General features: G+C 41.6%; 2 protein-coding genes across 5 annotated transcripts in view; one reads left to right on the forward strand and one right to left on the reverse strand.

The window, feature by feature from the left end:
* The first annotated feature begins 7 nt into the window (after window positions 1–7).
* hacd3 (3-hydroxyacyl-CoA dehydratase 3) lies at window positions 8–14,241 on the forward strand. Of its 4 annotated transcripts, XM_042295801.1 has the most exons (12): window positions 8–232; window positions 2,084–2,126; window positions 2,575–2,648; window positions 5,729–5,893; window positions 6,179–6,227; window positions 6,313–6,423; window positions 7,480–7,607; window positions 10,370–10,482; window positions 12,243–12,336; window positions 12,396–12,408; window positions 13,636–13,767; window positions 13,919–14,185. In XM_042295801.1, the coding sequence occupies exons 1-12, from the start codon at window positions 149–151 to the stop codon at window positions 13,993–13,995; spliced, it is 1,083 nt and encodes a 360-aa protein (XP_042151735.1). In that variant the 5' UTR covers window positions 8–148; the 3' UTR covers window positions 13,996–14,185. The 4 variants fall into 4 exon arrangements, with proteins under 4 accessions (XP_042151735.1, XP_042151092.1, XP_042151454.1 ...); XM_042295158.1 differs by having other exon boundaries at window positions 12,243–12,408; window positions 13,919–14,241; XM_042295520.1 differs by lacking the exon at window positions 12,396–12,408 and having other exon boundaries at window positions 12,243–12,349.
* The window catches only part of ints14 (integrator complex subunit 14), a 21,843-nt gene continuing 11,428 nt past the window's right edge, over window positions 14,228–24,642 (reverse strand). The window contains exons 6-13 of the mRNA XM_042331560.1: window positions 22,491–22,518; window positions 22,188–22,302; window positions 20,754–20,846; window positions 19,740–19,884; window positions 19,163–19,296; window positions 18,944–19,062; window positions 18,073–18,138; window positions 14,228–15,026 (exon numbers count right to left, since the gene is read on the reverse strand). Coding sequence (XP_042187494.1) covers window positions 14,778–15,026; window positions 18,073–18,138; window positions 18,944–19,062; window positions 19,163–19,296; window positions 19,740–19,884; window positions 20,754–20,846; window positions 22,188–22,302; window positions 22,491–22,518 — 949 coding nt within the window. The 3' untranslated portion in view covers window positions 14,228–14,777. The remainder of the gene's footprint in view (window positions 15,027–18,072; window positions 18,139–18,943; window positions 19,063–19,162; window positions 19,297–19,739; window positions 19,885–20,753; window positions 20,847–22,187; window positions 22,303–22,490; window positions 22,519–24,642) is intronic.

The following is a 24,642-nucleotide window of genomic DNA, read 5'->3' on the forward strand; positions in this document are numbered from 1 at the left end:
CAACGACGTTTCGTGAGCGCGCACGCTAGTTCCATAGAATATTCTGGCTCCTCGACGGCTTCCGCAAGAGAAACACATCGTCCGGCATGTTATTTTAGTTTTTTTTCCCATGCTTTCGTGAATTGTGCTGATATTCTCAACAGGTGCGATGCAGCAGACGCTGACTCCTCACGTCTACTGGGCTCAGCGGCATGAGGACATCTACCTGCGAGTGGAGCTGATTGACGCGCAGGTGAGTGGAGAGAGGACCTGTCACCCAGAGGCAATAAATACACCACTCACAAACACTGTACTCCGAAGTTCACATTGGGTTGAGAATCGACCCTTAGCATGAGGATGTAGCCCTAATGTGACTGAGTAGGCTATCATTGCATTATAGAAAATCATTTTGATTTATTTAACTAGGCAAGTCAGTTAAGAACAATTTCTTATTTTCAATGACTGCCTAGGAACAGTGGGTTAACTGCCTGTTCAGGGGCAGAACGACAGATTTGTACCTTGTCAACTCAGGGATTTGATCTTGCAACCTTTTGGTTACTAGTCCAACACTAACCACTAAGCTACCTGCCACTTCTACACTCTAACCACTAACCTACCTGCCACCTCTACACTCTAACCACTAGGCTACCTGCTGGTTACTAGTCCAACACTCTAACCACTAGGCTACCTGCTGGTTACTGACCCAACACTCTAACCACTAGGCTACCTGCTGGTTACTGGCCCAACACTCTAACCACTTACCTGCTGGTTACTGGCCCAACACTCTAACCACTAGACCACTAGCTCTAACCACTAGGCTACCTGCTGGTTACTGGCCCAACATTCTAACCACTAGACTACCCACTGGCCCAAGCTCTAACCACTAGGCTACCTGCTGGTTACTGGCCCAACATTCTAACCACTAGACTACCTGCTGGTTACTGGCCCAACACTCTAACCACTAGGCTACCTGCTGGTTACTGACCCAACGCTCTAACCACTAGGCTACCTGCTGTTTACTGGTCCAACGCTCTAACCACTAGACTACCTGCTGGTTACTAGTCCAACACTCTAACCACTAGGCTACCTGCTGGTTACTGACCCAACGCTCTAACCACTAGGCTACCTGCTGGTTACTGGCCCAACGCTCTAACCACTAGGCTACCTGCTGGTTACTGGCCCAACGCTCTAACCACTAGGCTACCTGCTGGTTACTGGCCCAACACTCTAACCACTAGACTACCTGCTGGTTACTGGCCCAACACTCTAACCACTAGACTACCTGCTGGTTACTGGCCCAACACTCTAACCACTAGGCTACCTGCTGGTTACTGACCCAACGCTCTAACCACTAGGCTACCCTACCTCCCCAGAATAGAATATAAATACAATTGTGGCTAGCAGGCTTCTTCAGAGTGGCTAGCAGGCTTCTTCAGAGTGGCTAGCAGGCTTCTTCAGAGTGGCTAGCAGGCTTCTTCAGAGTGGCTAGCAGGCTTCTTCAGAGTGGCTAGCAGGCTTCTTCAGAGTGGCTAGCAGGCTTCTTCAGAGGTGGTAAATAACATCAGTGTGGTCTACATCTTAAGTGCATGGAGATGGTGTTTGAAGATAGTGTTTTGACATAGCGAGACTTCCTCTTCACAGATAGACTAGGGGCTGATAACGAGTCCTGACTGCTTTCATTTGCATCGACAACACAAACCAGTTGTCTGTCTTCATTTTGGTAGAGTCTAAAGAGGAGCAACTTTAACTCATGATGTAGTCTCTATCCTCTTTGGTAGAGTCTAAAGAGGAGCAACTTTAACTCATGATGTAGTCTCTATCCTCTTTGGTAGAGTCTAAAGAGGAGCAACTTTAACTCATGATGTAGTCTCTATCCTCGTTGGTAGAGTCTAAAGAGGAGCAACTTTAACTCATGATGTAGTCTCTATCCTCTTTGGTAGAGTCTAAAGAGGAGCAACTTTAACTCATGATGTAGTCTGTATCCTCTTTGGTAGAGTCTAAAGAGGAGCAACTTTAACTCATGATGTAGTCTCTATCCTCGTTGGTAGAGTCTAAAGAGGAGCAACTCATAATGTAGTCTGTACTGTCTTCTCTTCTCTTGCAGAATCTTGACATCAGCGTGCATGATAATGTCCTCCAATTCAGGGGTACGTATTCTTTATTACAGTATTATCAACTAGAAGACACCTACCATTAGAGCATGGCTTTGAAGACTAACTCACCTACCATTAGAGCATGGCTTTGAAGACTCATTTACTTACCATTAGAGCATGGCTTTGAAGACTCACTCACCTACCATTAGAGCATGGCTTTGAAGACTTACTCACCTACCATTAGAGCATGGCTTTGAAGACTCACTCACCTACCATTAGAGCATGGCTTTGAAGACTCACTCACCTACCATTAGAGCATGGCTTTGAAGACTCACTCACCTACCATTAGAGCATGGCTTTGAAGACTCACTCACCTACCATTAGAGCATGGCTTTGAAGACTCACTCACCTACCATTAGAGCATGGCTTTGAAGACTCACTCACCTACCATTAGAGCATGGCTTTGAAGAAACAAATGATCATTTTGTTTCTTTGTTTCCAGCCCAGGGCCATGGAGCAAGAGGACATAATGATTATGAGTTTAGTCTGCCGTTTCTTAATGCTGTGAAGACAGAGGTACTGTTTACTAGACGGACTATTCTGAATAATATACTGTTACCTAGACTATTCTGAATAATATACTGTTACCTAGACTATTCTGAATAATAATATACTGTTTACTAGATGGACTATTCTGAATAATAACATACTGTTTACTAGACTATTCTGAATAATATACTGTTACCTAGACTATTCTGAATAATAACATACTGTTTACTAGACGGACTATTCTGAATAATATACTGTTACCTAGACTATTCTGAATAATAACATACTGTTTACTAGATGGACTATTCTGAATAATAACATACTGTTTACTAGACTATTCTGAATAATAATATACTGTTTACTAGATGGACTATTCTGAATAATAATATACTGTTTACTAGATGGACTATTCTGAATAATAACATACTGTTTACTAGATGAACTATTCTGAATAATAACATACTGTTTACTAGATGGACTATTCTGAATAATAATATACTGTTTACTAGACGGACTATTCTGAATAATAATATACTGTTTACTAGATGGACTATTCTGAATAATAACATACTGTTTACTAGATGGACTATTCTGAATAATAATATACTGTTTACTAGACTATTCTGAATAATAATATACTGTTTACTAGACGGACTATTCTGAATAATAATATACTGTTTACTAGATGGACTATTCTGAATAATAACATACTGTTTACTAGACTATTCTGAATAATAATATACTGTTTACTAGATGGACTATTCTGAATAATAATATACTGTTTACTAGATGGACTATTCTGAATAATAATATACTGTTTACTAGATGGACTATTCTGAATAATAACATACTGTTAACTAGATGGACTATTCTGAATAATAATATACTGTTTACTAGATGGACTATTCTGAATAATAATATACTGTTTACTAGACGGACTATTCTGAATAATAATATACTGTTTACTAGACGGACTATTCTGAATAATAATATACTGTTTACTAGACGGACTATTCTGAATAATAATATACTGTTTACTAGACGGACTATTCTGAATAATAACATACTGTTAACTAGATGGACTATTCTGAATAATAACATACTGTTAACTAGATGGACTATTCTGAATAATAATATACTGTTTACTAGACTATTCTGAATAATAATATACTGTTAACTAGATGGACTATTCTGAATAATAACATACTGTTTACTAGATGGACTATTCTGAATAATAATATACTGTTTACTAGATGGACTATTCTGAATAATAACATACTGTTTACTAGACTATTCTGAATAATAATATACTGTTTACTAGATGGACTATTCTGAATAATAATATACTGTTTACTAGATGGACTATTCTGAATAATAATATACTGTTTACTAGATGGACTATTCTGAATAATAATATACTGTTTACTAGATGGACTATTCTGAATAATAATATACTGTTTACTAGACTATTCTGAATAATAATATACTGTTAACTAGATGGACTATTCTGAATAATAACATACTGTTAACTAGATGGACTATTCTGAATAATAATATACTGTTTACTAGATGGACTATTCTGAATAATAATATACTGTTTACTAGATGGACTATTCTGAATAATAATATACTGTTTACTAGATGGACTATTCTGAATAATAATATACTGTTTACTAGACGGACTATTCTGAATAATAATATACTGTTTACTAGATGGACTATTCTGAATAATAACATACTGTTTACTAGATGGACTATTCTGAATAATAATATACTGTTTACTAGACTATTCTGAATAATAATATACTGTTTACTAGATGGACTATTCTGAATAATAATATACTGTTTACTAGATGGACTATTCTGAATAATAATATACTGTTTACTAGATGGACTATTCTGAATAATAACATACTGTTTACTAGACTATTCTGAATAATAATATACTGTTTACTAGATGGACTATTCTGAATAATAATATACTGTTTACTAGATGGACTATTCTGAATAATAATATACTGTTTACTAGATGGACTATTCTGAATAATAATATACTGTTTACTAGACGGACTATTCTGAATAATAATATACTGTTTACTAGACGGACTATTCTGAATAATAATATACTGTTTACTAGACGGACTATTCTGAATAATAATATACTGTTTACTAGACGGACTATTCTGAATAATAACATACTGTTAACTAGATGGACTATTCTGAATAATAACATACTGTTAACTAGATGGACTATTCTGAATAATAATATACTGTTTACTAGATGGACTATTCTGAATAATAACATACTGTTTACTAGATGGACTATTCTGAATAATAACATACTGTTTACTAGACTATTCTGAATAATAATATACTGTTTACTAGATGGACTATTCTGAATAATAATATACTGTTTACTAGATGGACTATTCTGAATAATAATATACTGTTTACTAGATGGACTATTCTGAATAATAATATACTGTTTACTAGATGGACTATTCTGAATAATAATATACTGTTTACTAGACTATTCTGAATAATAATATACTGTTTACTAGATGGACTATTCTGAATAATAATATACTGTTTACTAGATGGACTATTCTGAATAATAATATACTGTTTACTAGATGGACTATTCTGAATAATAACATACTGTTTACTAGACGGACTATTCTGAATAATATACTGTTACCTAGACTATTCTGAATAATAATATACTGTTTACTAGATGGACTATTCTGAATAATAATATACTGTTTACTAGACGGACTATTCTGAATAATAATATACTGTTTACTAGACTATTCTGAATAATAATATACTGTTTACTAGATGGACTATTCTGAATAATAATATACTGTTTACTAGACTATTCTGAATAATAATATACTGTTACCTAGACTATTCTGAATAATAATATACTGTTTACTAGATGGACTATTCTGAATAATAATATACTGTTTACTAGACTATTCTGAATAATAACAGACTATGTTTACTAGACTATTCTGAATAATAGACTGTGTTTACTAGATGGTGTGTGTGTGTGTGTGTGTGTGTGGTTGGTTATTCTAATCTAATAGATATCATGTGTTCTCCAGGTGAGCCACAGGTCGACCCAACGCCAGGTGAACATCACAGTGCGTAAGCAGCTGAGTGGCTGGTGGGACAGACTCACCCTACAGGAGAAGAAACCTCTGTTCCTGGCTCCTGACTTCGACCGCTGGATGGACGAGTCTGACGCTGAGATGGAGCTACGGGAGAAGGTGACGTCCTGTAATGTTAATTCAGGCTGTCAGGATACATTTGGTGTTACAGCAGATAAGGCTCATTAATGAGAGAGACAGCGCCTGTCTGCCTGCCTGTCTGCCTGCCTGCTTGTCTGCCTGTCTGCCTGTGTCTGCCTGCCTGTGTCTGCCTGCCTGTCTGTCTCTGCCTGTCTGTCTGTCTCTCTCTTCATATTTATATGCTATAATTGATTCATAACAATATTGTAATATAGAACATTTAATGTATATATATTCGTTGTGCATTCTGTTGTAACTTTCCAGGAGAAGAAAAAGAATCGACTGAACATGGAGTCAAGGCTGTCAGAGGACTGTGAGTATAACACACTGTATTTTTATGTGTAAGACATATAGGCAGAGAATGTGACATGTGACCTATATTGTGAATTTCTTCCCAGCATACATCACTCTGAAGAAAGCTTTTCTGTTCACCTACAACCTGGTTCAGTTCTTGGGCTTCTCCTGGATCTTCGTCAACATGACCATCCGACTCTTTATACTGGGACAAGGTGAATCACTTCAGTTAGACATGACCATCTGACTCGTTATACTGGGACAAGGTGAATCACTTCAGTTAGACATGACCATTTGACTCGTTATACTGGGACAAGGTGAATCACTTCAGTTAGACATGACCATCTGACTCGTTATACTGGGACAAGGTGAATCACTTCAGTTAGACATGACCATTTGACTCTTTATACTGGGACAAGGTGAATCACTTCAGTTAGACATGACCATTTGACTCTTTATACTGGGACAAGGTGAATCACTTCAGTTAGACATGACCATCTGACTCGTTATACTGGGACAAGGTGAATCACATCAGTTAGACATGACCATTTGACTCTTTATACTGGGACAAGGTGAATCACTTCAGTTAGACATGACCATCTGACTCTTTATACTGGGACAAGGTGAATCACTTCAGTTAGACATGACCATCTGACTCTTTATACTGGGACAAGGTGAATCACATCAGTTAGACATGACCATCTGACTCTTTATACTGGGACAAGGTGAATCACTTCAGTTAGACATGACCATCTGACTCTTTATACTGGGACAAGGTGAATCACAGTTAGACATGACCATTTGACTCTTTATACTGGGACAAGGTGAATCACTTCAAGACATGACCATCTGACTCTTTATACTGGGACAAGGTGAATTTTCATCTGACTCTTTTACTGGGACAGGTGAATCACATCAGTTAGACATGACCATCTGACTCTTTATACTGGGACAAGGTGAATCACATCAGTTAGACATGACCATCTGACTCTTTATACTGGGACAAGGTGAATCACTTCAGTTAGACATGACCATCTGACTCGTTATACTGGGACAAGGTGAATCACATCAGTTAGACATGACCATCTGACTCTTTATACTGGGACAAGGTGAATCACTTCAGTTAGACGTTGTGTGAGCCTGGGTGCCAGTCTGGCTGCCAGTCTGGCTGAGTTTGCATTTGTTCAGAAAACAGTGTAAATTGTCAACTCTGTCTGGCAGTGAAGGACATGGCATGACATATATTTTCAACTGTTTTCCCCCCCTTTCAGATTCTCTCTATGACACATTCTACACCATCTCCGACGTGATGTTTTTCTGCCAAATATTAGCCAGTGTAGAAGTCCTCAATGCTATGTTTGGAGTGGTCAAGGCTGCGGTGGTTCCTGCTTTTATACAGGTATCGTACTGTCTGTGTTTTCAGATACTCTACTTTCAATCTAATCATCATACTCTACAACACTGACAGCATCAGGGAACACGGGTAGTTTACTGTGGTCGTTCATCATACTCTACAACACTGACAGCATCAGGGAACACGGGTAGTTTACTCTGGTCGTTCATCATACTCTACAACACTGACAGCATCAGGGAACACGGGTGGTTTACTGTGGTCGTTCATCATACTCTACAACACTGACAGCATCAGGGAACACGGGTAGTTTACTGTGGTCGTTCATCATACTCTACAACACTGACAGCATCAGGGAACACGGGTGGTTTACTGTGGTCGTTCATCATACTCTACAACACTGACAGCATCAGGGAACACGGGTGGTTTACTGTGGTCGTTCATCATACTGTACAACACTGACAGCATCAGGGAACACGGGTAGTTTACTGTGGTCGTTCATCATACTCTACAACACTGACAGCATCAGGGAACACGGGTAGTTGACTGTGGTCGTTCATCATACTCTACAACACTGACAGCATCAGCATCAGGGAACACGGGTAGTTGACTGTGGTCGTTCATCATACTCTACAACACTGACAGCATCAGCATCAGGGAACACGGGTAGTTTACTGTGGTCGTTCATCATACTCTACAACACTGACAGCATCAGCATCAGGGAACACGGGTAGTTTACTGTGGTCGTTCATCATACTCTACAACACTGACAGCATCAGGGAACACGGGTAGTTTACTGTGGTCGTTCATCATACTCTACAACACTGACAGCATCAGCATCAGGGAACACGGGTAGTTTACTGTGGTCGTTCATCATACTGTACAACACTGACAGCATCAGCATCAGGGAACACGGGTAGTTTACTGTGGTCGTTCATCATACTGTACAACACTGACAGCATCAGGGAACACGGGTGGTTTACTGTGGTCGTTCATCATACTCTACAACTGACAGCATCAGCATCAGGGAACACGGGTGGTTTACTGTGGTCGTTCATCATACTGTAGAACACTGACAGCATCAGGGAACACGGGTAGTTTACTGTGGTCGTTCATCATACTGTACAACACTGACAGCATCAGCATCAGGGAACACGGGTAGTTGACTGTGGTCGTTCATCATACTCTACAACACTGACAGTATCAGCATCGGGAACACGGGTAGTTTACTGTGGTTGTTCATCATACTCTACAACACTGACAGCATCAGGGAACACGGGTAGTTGACTGTGGTCGTTCATCATACTGTACAACACTGACAGCATCAGCATCAGGGAACACGGGTAGTTGACTGTGGTCGTTCATCATACTCTACAACACTGACAGCATCAGCATCAGGGAACACGGGTAGTTGACTGTGGTTGTTCATCATACTCTACAACACTGACAGCATCAGGGAACACGGGTAGTTGACTGTGGTCGTTCATCATACTCTACAACACTGACAGCATCAGCATCAGGGAACACGGGTAGTTGACTGTGGTCGTTCATCATACTCTACAACACTGACAGCATCAGCAGGGAACACGGGTAGTTTACTGTGGTCGTTCATCATACTGTACAACACTGACAGCATCAGGGAACACGGGTAGTTTGACTGTGGTCGTTCATCATACTCTACAACACTGACAGCATCAGGGAACACGGGTAGTTTACTGTGGTCGTTCATCATACTCTACAACACTGACAGCATCAGGGAACACGGGTAGTTTACTGTGGTCGTTCATCATACTCTACAACACTGACAGCATCAGCATCGGGAAACACGGGTAGTTTACTGTGGTCGTTCATCATACTCTACAACACTGACAGCATCAGGGAACACGGGTAGTTTACTGTGGTCGTTCATCATACTGTACAACACTGACAGCATCAGGGAACACGGGTAGTTTACTGTGGTCGTTCATCATACTCTACAACACTGACAGCATCAGCATCAGGGAACACGGGTAGTTTACTGTGGTCGTTCATCATACTCTACAACACTGACAGCATCAGCATCAGGGAACACAGGTAGTTTACTGTGGTCGTTCATCATACTCTACAACACTGACAGCATCAGGGAACACGGGTAGTTGACTGTGGTCGTTCATCATACTCTACAACACTGACAGCATCAGGGAACACGGGTAGTTGACTGTGGTCGTTCATCATACTCTACAACACTGACAGCATCAGGGAACACGGGTGGTTTACTGTGGTCGTTCAACATACTGTACAACACTGACAGCATCAGGGAACACGGGTAGTTTACTGTGGTCGTTCATCATACTGTACAACACTGACAGCATCAGCATCAGGGAACACGGGTAGTTGACTGTGGTCGTTCATCATACTCTACAACACTGACAGCATCAGCATCAGGGAACACGGGTAGTTTACTGTGGTCGTTCATCATACTCTACAACACTGACAGCATCAGCATCAGGGAACACGGGTGGTTTACTGTGGTCGTTCATCATACTCAACATTTGTAATGGCGTATTTATAAAATTGTTATTAGGTGTTAACAAAGTCTGGTGTTTGTGACCCTGTGTACTGTGGAGTTGACGTCTTTCTGTCAGTCTGGTGTTTGTGACTCTGTGTACTGTGGAGTTGACGTCAGTCTCTCTGGTGTTTGTGACTCTGTGTACTGTGGAGTTGACGTCAGTCTCTCTGGTGTTTGTGACTCTGTGTACTGTGGAGTTGACGTCTTTCTGTCAGTCTCTGGTGTTTGTGACTCTGTGTACTGTGGTGCTCTTCATCTCCAGGTGATTGGTAGGAACTTCATCCTCTTCATCATCCTCGGCAGCCTGCAGGAGATGCACAACAAACCAGTGGTCTTCTTTGTCTTCTACCTCTGGAGCGCTATAGAGATCTTTAGGTGGGTATAGAGATGTTTAGGTGGTATATACCATCTTCTACCTCGTGGTATAGAGATGTTTAGGTGGTATAGAGATGTTTAGGTGGTATATACTGTCTGCTACCTCGTGGTACAGAGATGTTTAGGTGGTATATACCATCTTCTACCTCTGGAGTGGTATAGAGATGTTTAGGTGGTATATACTGTCTTCTACCTCTGGAGTGGTATAGTGATGTTTAGGTGGTATATACTGTCTGCTACCTCGTGGTATAGAGATGTTTAGGTGGTATATACTGTCTTCTACCTCTGGAGTGGTATAGAGATGTTTAGGTGGTATATACTGTCTGCTACCTCGTGGTATAGAGATGTTTAGGTGGTATATACTGTCTTCTACCTCTGGAGTGCTATAGAGATGTTTAGGTGGTATATACTGTCTGCTACCTCGTGGTATAGAGATGTTTAGGTGGTATATACTGTCTTCTACCTCTGGAGTGGTATAGAGATGTTTAGGTGGTATATACTGTCTGCTACCTCGTGGTATAGAGATGTTTAGGTGGTATATACTGTCTTCTACCTCTGGAGTGCTATAGAGATGTTTAGGTGGTATATACTGTCTGCTACCTCGTGGTATAGAGATGTTTAGGTGGTATATACTGTCTTCTACCTCTGGAGTGGTATAGAGATGTTTAGGTGGTATATACTGTATTCTACCTCTGGAGTGGTATAGAGATGTTTAGGTGGTATAGAAATGTTTAGGTGGTATTACTGTCTTCTACCTCTGGAGTGGTATAGAGATGTTTAGGTGGTATATACTGTCTGCTACCTCGTGGTATAGAGATGTTTAGGTGGGTATAGAGATGTTTAGGTGGTATATACTGTCTTCTACCTCTGGAGTGGTATAGAGATGTTTAGGTGGTATAGAGATGTTTAGGTGGTATATACTGTCTTCTACCTCTGGAGTGGTATAGAGATGTTTAGGTGGTATATACTGTCTGCTACCTCGTGGTATAGAGATGTTTAGGTGGTATATACTGTCTTCTACCTCTGGAGTGGTATAGAGATGTTTAGGTGGTATATACTGTCTGCTACCTCGTGGTATAGAGATGTTTAGGTGGGTATAGAGATGTTTAGGTGGTATATACTGTCTTCTACCTCTGGAGTGGTATAGAGATGTTTAGGTGGTATAGAGATGTTTAGGTGGTATATACTGTCTTCTACCTCTGGAGTGGTATAGAGATGTTTAGGTGGTATAGAAATGTTTAGGTGGTATAGAGATGTTTAGGTGGTATATACTGTCTTCTACCTCGTGGTATAGAGATGTTTAGGTGGTATATACTGTCTTCTACCTCGTGGTATAGAGATGTTTAGGTGGGTATAGAGATGTTTAGGTGGTATATACTGTCTTCTACCTCTGGAGTGCTATAGAGATGTTTAGGTGGTATAGAGATGTTTAGGTGGTATATACTGTCTTCTACCTCTGGAGTGCTATAGAGATGTTTAGGTGGGATTATAAGCCTACTGTACATAAAGGGGTCATTCATGCTCTCTGTGTGTGTGTTGTATGGCTGTGGAAGCAAAATGGCCGATCGTCAAGAACCTTCCTCAGCCATGCGTAAGATCAATGGTAGAGTTATCTGTCCAGTTTCCTCTGTAGATGTTAACCTCTTTTATTCCACAACACTGACACATCTCATGAATAACAGCAAAGAAAATGTATGCTTTACTATTTGTCTTCAGAAGGATGCCATTTTCCCCCCAATGAAAATCCATTCTCCCCCCAGGTATCCATTCTACATGCTGGGTTGTATCGACACAGAGTGGAAGACGATCACCTGGCTGAGGTACACGGTCTGGATACCCCTGTACCCCCTGGGGGTGCTGGCTGAAGGTGAGTTTACGGGGACATTGTCGGGATACCCCTGTACCCCCTGGGGGTGCTGGCTGAAGGTGAGTTTACGGGGACATTGTCGGGATACCCCTGTACCCTCTGGGGGTGCGTTAGTTTACAGGGGCACCGCCGGGATAGTCCTGTACCCTCTGGGGGTGCGTTAGTTTATAGGGACACCGCCGGGATAGTCCTGTCCCCTCTGGGGGTGCGTTAGTTTACAGGGACACTGCCGGGATAGTCCTGTACCCTCTGGGGGTGCGTTAGTTTACAGGGGCACCGCTGGGATAGTCCTGTACCCTCTGGGGGTGCGTTAGTTTACAGGGACACCGCTGGGATAGTCCTGTACCCTCTGGGGGTGCGTTAGTTTACAGGGGCACCGTCGGGATAGTCCTGTACCCTCTGGGGGTGGCGTTAGTTTACGGGGACAGTAATACCGGGAAGTCCTGAAGAATGGACCCTACCTGGGGGTGCGTTAGTTTACAGGGACAACGGGATAGTCCTGTACCCTCTCTCCAATGGTTTGTTTACAGGGCATTTACTCAGGGTAGTCCTGTCCCCTCTCCAGTGGTCCAGTCCAGGGACACCTCAGGGTAGTCCTGTCCCCTCCAGTGGTCCAGTCCATTTACAGGGGCAACGGGATAGTCCTCTACCCTCTCCAGTGGTCCAGTCCATTTAGGGGCACCAGCAGTAGTCCTCTACCCTCTCCAGTGGTGCGTGAGTTTGTTGGGATAGTCCTGTACCCTCTGGTTTGTGCGTCCAGTTTACAGGGACACAGCAGTAGTCCTGTACCCTCTGGGTGGTCCAGTCCAGTTTGTCGGGATAGTCCTGTACCCTCTGGGGGTGCTGGCTGAAGGTGAGTTAGTTTACGGGTGTACAGTAATACTATGGGAAGCCTGAAGAATGGACAGAATACCTGGGTAACACATTACTCAACAGTTCTCTCTCTCCCCCCTACCTCTCCAATGGTTTGTGGTCCAGTCCATTTACTCAGCAGTTCTCTCTCTACCCTCTCCAGTGGTCCAGTCCATTTACTCAGCAGTTCTCTCTCTACCCTCTCCAGTGGTCCAGTCCATTTACTCAACCGTTCTCTCTCTACCCTCTCCAGTGGTCCAGTCCATTTACTCAACCGTTCTCTCTCTACCCTCTCCAGTGGTCCAGTCCATTTACTCAACCGTTCTCTCTCTACCCTCTCCAGCGGTCCAGTCCATTTACTCAACCGTTCTCTCTCTACCCTCTCCAGCGGTCCAGTCCATTTACTCAACCGTTCTCTCTCTACCCCTCTCCAGTGGTTGCAGTGGTCCAGTCCATCTCAGTGTTTGACCAGAGCAGACTGTTCAGTATCCCTCTACCTGAGGCCCTGGGCTCCTCTGCCAGCTTCTCCTGTGTCCTCTATATCTACCTACCTCTCATGGTCATCGGTGAGTTGGGAAAAATGGATCAATATACTGTCCACCTTTGCAGTTATAGGGTAATTACTATTTGTGACAACATTGAGGTGTCCATCTTTAAAGGCTGTGTACATGTAACAATATCGGCCACACCCTCATATATAGTCTGTTGTGTTTGCAGGGCTTCTCATCAATTTCCGCCACCTGTACAAACAGAGGAGGAAGAGGTTCCGGACCAAGAAGAGGAAGTCTAACTGACATTTTTTTTTTTAAATCTTTGACCTCCAACAACCTCTGCTGCCATCATCTCATCTAGGTTGACTAAATCCCAGTATTTTCTGTTGTAGTATGATGTTTTCCTGCTAACAAACGTCCTCAGGGGAAAGTCACATAAGATGTATGTTTTTGTCACGTCAATTAATATGCTGAATAAAAATGAGCAGTTCCACTTCCTGGGTAAATTGTGTAAGATTAATAAAAATACTCATCGTTGGAAAAAAGAAACCTTTTTTTCATTTATTCATTAGGAAAGTTATAAAAACGATATGGTCAAAAACACATGTGAAGCCAAAGGCCTTAGCTTTTAACATTTGGTGTGCCATTCTAATAGTCAGAAACAGCACCCTATATAGTGCACTACTTTAGACCAGGATTTAGAGATGTTGAGCATGACGGGTCTCTTCTCTAACAACCCAGGAAGCTCAGATTCAAATTGTCAAAATACAGCCATTACTCAACAAATTAAGACAGGTCAACATCTCTACTTGAATCGGAGCTTCCTGGGCATTAGAGAGGACAGCGGTCAACATCTCTACTTGAATCGGAGCTTCCTGGGCATTAGAGAGGACAGCGGTCAACATCTCTACTTGAATCGGAGCTTCCTGGGCATTAGAGAGGACACAGGTCAACATCTCTACTTGAATCGGAGCTTCCTGGGCATTAGAGGGGACAACGGTCAACATCTCTACTTGAATCGGAGCTTCCTGGGCATTAGAGAGGACACAGGTCAACGGGCCATTTCAGAAGCAGTCTTCCTTCCTCTACATGCCAGCTCCTCCCCCAGAGAAGTCGGTGTGCATGGGGTTGATGTTCTGGTCGAAGGCAGCGTACTGGGAGTCTCCTGTGGAGGCCAGTTTAAGCTGCTTGGCAGCGTGTGATAGCTGGAAGGCTGCGTCAGGGTGAGCCGTGTCTGGCAGCAGGGTACACTCCCTCTCTAACAGCTCTGCCACGCCCTTCAGCAGCTCCCAGAAACCAAACGCCAGCGCTGCCTTCCGCAGACGGTTCAGCTCCTGGTGGGCAGATGGAGACAACTGAATAAATACAGATCACTTTTATTCACCAAGTACAGTTGGAGTCATTAAAACTTTTCAACCACTACAAATTTCTTGTTAACAAACTATAGTTTTGGCAAGTCATTTTTCCAACAATTGTTTACAGACTATTTCACTCATAATTCACAGTATCACAATTCCAGTGGGTCAGAAGTTTACATACACTAAGTTGACTGTGCCTTTAAACAGCTTGGAAAATTCCAGAAAATGATGTCATACGTCAGTTGGTGTACCTGTGGATGTATTTCCAGACCAGCCTTCAAACTCAGTTCCTCTTTGCTTGACATCATGGGAAAATCAAAAGAAATCAGCCAAGACCTCAGAAAAAGATTTGTAGACCTCCACAAGTCTGGTTCATCCTTTGGAGCAATTTCCAGGTACCACGCAAGTATAAACACCATGGGACCACGCAGCCGTCATACTGCTCAGGAAGAAGACGCGTTCTGTCTCCTAGAGATGAACGTACTTTGGTGTGAAATGTACAAATCAATCCCAGAACAACCGCAAAGGACCGTGTGAAGATTCTAGAGGAAACAGGTACAAAAGTATCTATATCCACAGTAAAACGAGTCCTATATCGACATAATCTGAAAGGCTGCTCAGCAAGGAAGAAGCCACTGCTCCAAAACCACCATAAAAAAGCCAGACTAAGGTCTGCAACTGCACATGGGGACAAAGATTGTACTTTTTGGAGAAATGTCTTGTCTGGTCTGATGAAACAAAAATAGAACCGTTTGGAGGAAAAAGGGGAGGCTTGCAAGCCGAAGAACACCATCCCAACCGTGAAGCACGGTTGTATCATGTTGTGGGGGTGCTTTGCTGCAGGAGGGACTGGTGCACTTCACAAAATAGATGGCATCATGAGGGGGGAAATTATGTGGATATATTGAAGCAACATCTCAAGACATCAGGCAGGAAGTTAAAGCTTCGTCGCAAATGGGTCTTCCAAATGGACAATGACCCCAAGCATACTTCCAAAGTTGTGGCGAAATGGCTTAAGGACAACAAAGTCAAGGTATCGGAGTGGCCATCACAAAGCCCTGACATCAATCCTATAGAAAACTTGTGGGCAGAACTGAAAAAGTGTGTGCGAGCAAGGAGGCCTACAAACCTGACTCAGTTACACCAGCTCTGTCAGGAGGAATGGGCCAAAATTCACCCAACCTATTGTGGGAAGCTTGTGGAAGGCTACCCGAAACGTTTGACCCAAGTTAAACAATTTAAAGGCAATTCTACCAAATACTTAATTGAGTGTATGTAAACTTCTGACCCACTGGGAATGTGATGAAAGCTGAAATCACTCGACTATTATTCTGACATTCACATTCTTAAAATAAAGTGGTGATCCTAACTGACCTAAGACAGAGAATTTTCACTGACTGGATTGAGGTCAGAGCTCTGATTGGGGAATTTTTACTACGATTAAATGTCAGGAATTGTGAAAAAACTGAGTTTAAATATATTTGGCTAAACTTCAGACTTCAACTGTATATTTACAGACCCAGAATGTGAAATGGTGCTGCTAGCAATAGACAACATAGAGGAATTAATTTACATCCATTATAGAATAAATAGATCAGTTTACCTCCATTATAGAATGAATAGATCAGTTTACCTCCATTATAGAATGAATAGATCAGTTTACCTCCATTATAGAATGAATAGATCCGTTTACCTCCATTATAGAATGAATAGATCAGTTTACCTCCATTATAGAATGAATAGATCCGTTTACCTCCATTATAGAATGAATAGATCCGTTTACCTCCATTATAGAATGAATAGATCCGTTTACCTCCATTATAGAATGAATAGATCCGTTTACCTCCATTATAGAATGAATAGATCCGTTTACCTCCATTATAGAATGAATAGATCCGTTTACCTCCATTATAGAATGAATAATAGACCTCCATTATCAGTTTACCTCCATTATAGAATGAATAGATCCGTTTACCTCCATTATAGAATGAATAGATCCATTATAGAATGAATAGATCCGTTTACCTCCATTATAGAATGAATAGATCCGTTTACCTCCATTATAGAATGAATAGATCCGTTTACCTCCATTATAGAATGAATAGATCCGTTTACCTCCATTATAGAATGAATAGATCAGTTTACCTCCATTATAGAATGAATAGATCAGTTTACCTCCATTATAGAATGAATAGATCCGTTTACCTCCATTATAGAATGAATAGATCCGTTTACCTCCATTATAGAATGAATGAACATTATAGAATGAATAGGTTTACCTCCATTATAGAATGAATAGATCAGAACCATTATAGAATGAATAGGATTGTGTTCATTATAGAATGAATAGATCCGTTTACCTCCATTATAGAATGAATAGATCCGTTTATCATTATAGAATGAAAATCCGTTTACCTCCATTATAGAATGAAAACGTTTACCTCCATTTTGAATAATCCGTTTACCTCCATTATAGAATGAAAATGAAATGAATTCTACCTCCATGTTTGCGACCATTATAGAATGAATTGAATTATAGAATGAATGACCCAGGTTAAATCATTATAGAATAAATAGAAACATCCTAGAATGAATAGAGTTTATCCATCCCAGAACTTTCTCACTGTTGAATATTACCATTTATTTATTATATTATATATAGATGTTTACCTCCATTATATGAATATTTTTCATTATTTTGAATATTTACCCCATTATAGAATTTCACGGACCTCCCGGTCGTTGTAAAACGTTTTGCAACGGAAAAATGAAATGATTCTACCTCCATGTTTGCAGGTTAAATCAGGAAACCTTAAAGTATGCTTTCTCACTGTTGAACAGAGCCTGGGCTCATTTTGAATTTTACCCCTTTTCACGAGAACCCAGAGCCTGGGCTCGAACCCAGAGTCTCTGGTGGCACAGCTAGCACTGCGATGCAGTGACCTAGACCACTGCACCACCCGGGAGGCCCCAAATATGACCTTCTATGGGTGATTGTTTGTATGTCTCAGACAGTGACTACCTTGTAGAAGGTCTGAGTCTTCTCTGGCAGTTTCCTGGCGTTCCTCAGGATCTTCTGCACATCAGTCTGTTGATTGGTTGACACACAGGAAGTCAAGCACCTCTCAACCAATCAACATAATCCTTACAGTGAGGCCTTAACACATCTCCAATCATGGTCTTTCATAATTCCACTCGGCTATCAGGAGCCCGTTATCTGTACCTGCAGACGGCTAGCTTCTATTTCCACAGCCCGTTATCTGTACCTGCAGTCGGCTAGCTTCTATTTCTATAGCCCGTTATCTGTACCTGCAGTCGGCTAGCTTCTATTTCTACAGCCCGTTATCTGTACCTGCAGTCGGCTAGCTTCTATTTCTACAGCCCGTTATCTGTACCCGCAGTCGTCTAGCTTCTATTTCTACAGCCCGTTATCTGTACCCGCAGTCGTCTAGCTTCTATTTCTACAGCCCGTTATCTGTACCCGCAGTCGGCTAGCTTCTATTTCTACAGCCCGTTATCTGTACGTGCAGTCCGCTAGCTTCTATTTCTACAGCTCGTTATCTGTACCTGCAGTCCGCTAGCTTCTATTTCTACAGCCCGTTATCTGTACGTGCAGTCCGCTAGCTTCTATTTCTACAGCCCGTTATCTGTACCTGCAGTCCGCTAGCTTCTATTTCTACAGCCCGTTATCTGTACGTGCAGTCCGCTAGCTTCTATTTCTACACGTTATCTGTACCTGCAGTCCCGCTTTATTTCTGTTATCTGTGCAGTCCGCTAGCTTCTATTTCTACAGCCCGTTATCTGTACGTGCAGTCCGCTAGCTTCTATTTCTACAGCCCGTTATCTGTACGTGCAGTCCGCTAGCTTCTATTTCTACAGCTCGTTATCTGTACCTGCAGTCCACTAGCTTTGATCCAGACAGTGACGTTCTGAGCGTAGCTGCGTTTGATCTTAGGCTGCAGAGGGAAAGGACTCTTACTGTCATCCTCCCCGTACGGGTTCTCAGCTGCATCTGAAAGAGAGAGAGGTTAAAGGTCAGAAAATCAAGCTACCATTGTCAGCCGGTAGATCTCTGGACAGGGGGGGGGATAATTAACCGTTTGATTAGCTACCTGATATAGGTCCTAGCTGAGACACCTTGCCCAGCCAGGGTAAAGGCTCAGGTCCAGGCTCAAACAGAGACATCATCAGATTAGACTTCTTCTTGCTGTCTGCCTGGGAGTACAGCATACCATACCACTCTGGGCTACAGAGAGAAAATGTTACAAATATTAAACAATTACAGTGTCATTTCCCCAAATCTGAAACCCTTATTCCACGTTTCAAAGACCTTGGGGGAGGACGCAGAGAGCTGTGGGTTGGCAGCGCACTACATTGCTGCCTGCCATAAGATGAGGGACAGTGTCTGACAGACCAATCAACCTGCACATGTCCTCTACTGTATGCTTATTGTTATTGTTCAATGTGTTGGTTATTTTGATCCTGGGTTATTGTTGTTACTATTGTCCGTTTAAAATAATAATAATCAATATTGTAAATCTCCAATAAAGCAAATTGAATTGAGAGAGAAAAGAATATAACATTAATATCTTACCCAGAGACACCATGCCCTCTATAACCTTTATAACAAGCTATAAGCACGTTATGAACCTTTATAATGTGTTATAACAGAACATAGTACTATCTTACCCCAGCTGCACCAGCGCCACCATGCCTTCTACCTTCAGACTGCCATGGAGTAGGACACAGAAGTTGGGGACCTTCCCTGCCTGCTGGTTGGCTGATGTCTCCTCCTCTGGCTCCTCTGTGGTTCCTGGACCCACATCATCCACCTCTGGAACCAAGAACACAACAATAAACTCATTAGAACACTCATTTTAGAACACTCTTTTAGAACATTAGAACAGTCTTTTAGAACACCCATTTAGAACATTAGAACATTCTTTTAGAACACTCATTTAGAACATTAGAACATTCTTTTAGAACACTCATTTAGAACATTAGAACAGTCTTTTAGAACACTCATTTAGAACATTAGAACACCCATTTAGAACATTAGAACATTCTTTTAGAACATTTAGAACATTAGAACAGTCTTTTAGAACAGTCTTTTAGAACACTCATTTAGAACATTAGAACACTCATTTAGAACATTAGAACATTCTTTTAGAACACTCATTTAGAACATTAGAACAGTCTTTTAGAACACCCATTTAGAACATTAGAACAGTCTTTTAGAACACCCATTTAGAACATTAGAACATTCTTTTAGAACACTCATTTAGAACATTAGAACAGTCTTTTAGAACACCCATTTAGAACATTAGAACATTCTTTTAGAACACTCATTTAGAACATTAGAACATTCTTTTAGAACACTCATTTAGAACATTAGAACATTCTTTTAGAACACTCATTTAGAACATTAGAACATTCTTTTAGAACACTCATTTAGAACATTAGAACAGTCTTTTAGAACACCCATTTAGAACATTAGAACAGTCTTTTAGAACACCCATTTAGAACATTAGAACATTCTTTTAGAACACTCATTTAGAACATTAGAACAGTCTTCTGGAATATATAAAAACTATTTTAGAACATGACAACAGTAATTGAGAAGGATATTCTAGAAGACTAGAACACTATTTTGGTATTATTGAAAAGGCAAAAGCTCAAAACAGATTAGAAGCGGTAACTAACCTTTATTGACAGCGATAGGCAGGACCAGGTGTCTGGACATGACAGGAGGACTGGAGATGTCTCCTATCTCTATGAAACCAACGATCTCCAGATCTGGAACACAGTTTGGTACTTACTTATACTTGATGTATACATTGACAGTTTGAAGTGGAATGGCAGTATACACAACATACAATAACACATCTAAATCAATCAACTGTGATAGTTCATCAAGTCATCAAGAACATGTGAAAGTCCGTAAGAGAGAGTTGAACACAGTTGACGTGAAGGAGACGAAGTCAGGTGACTGGGATGGTAGAGAACATACAGCGCCTAGAGTCTGCAAACCTCTTGAACTTCTGTTTATATTTTGTTGTGACAGCGACTCAGAGTTTCATGCATTTAAATAAGGACTTTTGCCACTAATCTACACACCAAAAACACAAAACTGAAATGTCATAATTTGATCATTCTCAACCTCCCCTTAGATAACACTTGGTGGAAGCATCTTGGGTCAGCCATTAGCTGTGAGCCTGCTGGGATAGGTCGCTACCAATTTTGCACACCTAGATTATATTTGTATTATATTTGACCATCATTTTTTACAAAACTGTTCAAGCTCTGGCAAGTTTCTTGGGAAGCATTGATGGACAGCAAACCTTAAGTCATGGCACAAATGTTTGATTGGATTGGGGTCAGAGCTCTGATTGGGTCACTCCACTGACTGGATTGAGGTCAGAGCTCTGATTGGGTCACTCCACTGACTGGATTGAGGTCAGAGCTCTGATTGGGTCACTCCACTGACTGGGTTGAGATCAGAGCTCTGATTGGGTCACTCCACTGACTGGGTTGAGGTCAGAGCTCTGATTGGGTCACTCCACTGACTGGATTGAGGTCAGAGCTCTGATTGGGTCACTCCACTGACTGGATTGAGGTCGGAGCTCTGATTGGGTCCCTCCACTGACTGGATTGAGGTCAGAGCTCTGATTGGGTCACTCCACTGACTGGATTGAGGTCAGAGCTCTGACTGGGCTACTCCATCATTTAGAGTCTGTTAGGTACTGTATGATAGGATCATTTAGATAATCTGTTAGGTACCTGTGAGGATGTGTCGGGGCATAGGGTCAATTTAGAGAGTCTGTTAGGTACCTGTGAGGATGTGTCAGGGCATAGGGTCGATTTAGAGAGTCTGTTAGGTACCTGTGAGGATGTGTCGGGGCATAGGGTCGATTTAGAGAGTCTGTTAGGTACCTGTGAGGATGTGTCGGGGCATAGGGTCGATTTAGAGAGTCTGTTAGGTACCTGTGAGGATGTGTCGGGGCATAGGGTCGATTTAGAGAGTCTGTTAGGTACCTGTGAGGATGTGTCAGGGCATAGGGTCGATTTAGAGAGTCTGTTAGGTACCTGTGAGGATGTGTCGGGGCATAGGGTCGATTTAGAGAGTCTGTTAGGTACCTGTGAGGATGTGTCGGGGCATAGGGTCAATTTCCTCATCCAGGAACACAGGCTCAGGTCTGGGGAACACCTGGACATCAGATGCCAGGTTCCCACAACGCAGTACAGCAGGGAAGTCTGGGTACCTGTGAGACCTCATCTATCAGACGTCTGTATCACACACACACACACACACACACACACACACACACACACACACACACACACACACACACACACACACACACACACACACACACACACACACACACACACACACACACTGTGTGTAAAACAACAACACACACACAGCGCAGCATGGAACGGGGAGTAGACCTCATCTATCAGACGTCTCTACAGACAGATCAGTTTGACCATTAAGGGGAAACAAGACACAAGCTGAGAGAAAGAATGAGCTAGGGCTGTGACGTTCATGGAATTTGGGATGACAGTTATTGGCCAGCCAACTGACTGCAGTCACCGTAATAAACCTTCGAATAGCAAAATATATATATATTTTTTTTACACACATTTTCTCTTCACCTATAGAAGTACCCATAGAAGCAAAGCAGGAAGTAAAGCAGGAAGTGTACCCATCAAAATGTGCTGTGATTTGTTGATTCAACTCAACTGACAATACAAACAAAAAAACATTCCATTTGCATGAGACAAATCAATTAACATAATTTGAGTGAACATTCTACATTACCATGGAAATTATTGCATCACAATACCAGGCAGCCATTGTCGAGTGTAACCATGACAAATCCCCAGGGTTAGAGGTTCCAAGCCTGTTCTATTCATTCTATTTCTGTGTGTGTTGCTGCTGCACAGATTAGTTTGCTACAACACCTTGCTTGTTTCAACAAGGAGCAAAAAAGGAAATCACGTTGTTAACCCATTAACGGTCTAAGCAGGGGAAAGGGTTCTACTGAGCTATATTGAATTATTTTAAGGACAAACCAAGAATCATTTAGCTATTTGATGTTGAATTTTAAGGTCCACTTGAAGTATCAAAAAATTATATCAACTATCAACTACGAACTTTCGTAGACCAAAGTTCGTAGGTCAAATCATTGACAGTACAGACCATTTTGTGAGACGACCGATCTTTCTGACGTCTCCTGGTCTGACAAACGCCGCTCTGGTTCTGTCACCTTTCACTGCAGATGCGGAAGTGCGAGATCGGCGGATGTGGTGGATAGATCTCTCTCTCCATCTTAACCTGACAGATTATTAATGGGGATGTGGTGGATAGATCTCTCTCTCCATCTTAACCTGACAGATTATTAATGGGGATGTGGTGGATAGATCTCTCTCTCCATCTTAACCTGACAGATTATTAATGGGGATGTGGTGGATAGATCTCTCTCTCCATCTTAACCTGACAGATTATTAATGGGGATGTGGTGGATAGATCTCTCTCTCCATCTTAACCTGACAGATTATTAATGGGGATGTGGTGGATAGATCTCTCTCTCCATCTTAACCTGACAGATTATTAATGGGGATGTGGTGGATATCTCTCTCTCTCCATCTTAACCTGACAGATTATTAATGGGGATGTGGTGGATAGATCTCTCTCCATCTTAACCTGACAGATTATTAATGGGGATGTGGTGGATAGATCTCTCTCTCCATCTTAACCTGACAGATTATTAATGGGGATGTGGTGGATAGATCTCTCTCTCCATCTTAACCTGACAGATTATTAATGGGGATGTGGTGGATAGATCTCTCTCCATCTTAACCTGACAGATTATTAATGGGGATGTGGTGGATAGATCTCTCTCTCCATCTTAACCTGACAGATTATTAATGGGGATGTGGTGGATAGATCTCTCTCTCCATCTTAACCTGACAGATTATTAATGGGGATGTGGTGGATAGATCTCTCTCTCCATCTTAACCTGACAGATTATTAATGGGGATGTGGTGGATAGATCTCTCTCTCCATTTTAACCTGACAGATTATTAATGGGGATGTGGTGGATAGATCTCTCTCTCCACGTTAACCTGACAGATTATTTATGGGGATGTGGTGGATAGATCTATCTCTCCATTTTAACCTGACAGATTATTAATAGGGATGTGGTGGATAGATCTCTCTCCATCTTAACCTGACAGATTATTAATGGGGATGTGGTGGATAGATCTCTCTCTCCATCTTAACCTGACAGATTATTAATGGGGATGTGGTGGATAGATCTCTCTCCATCTTAACCTGACAGATTATTAATGGGGATGTGGTGGATAGATCTCTCTCTCCATCTTAACCTGACAGATTATTAATGGGGATGTGGTGGATAGATCTCTCTCCATCTTAACCTGACAGATTATTAATGGGGATGTGGTGGATAGATCTCTCTCTCTCCATCTTAACCTGACAGATTATTAATGGGGATGTGGTGGATAGATCTCTCTCTCCATCTTAACCTGACAGATTATTAATGGGGATGTGGTGGATAGATCTCTC

The sequence above is a fragment of the Oncorhynchus tshawytscha genome, linkage group LG01, assembly GCF_018296145.1.
Source record: "Oncorhynchus tshawytscha isolate Ot180627B linkage group LG01, Otsh_v2.0, whole genome shotgun sequence".
NCBI classification, from domain to species: Eukaryota; Metazoa; Chordata; class Actinopteri; order Salmoniformes; family Salmonidae; genus Oncorhynchus; species Oncorhynchus tshawytscha.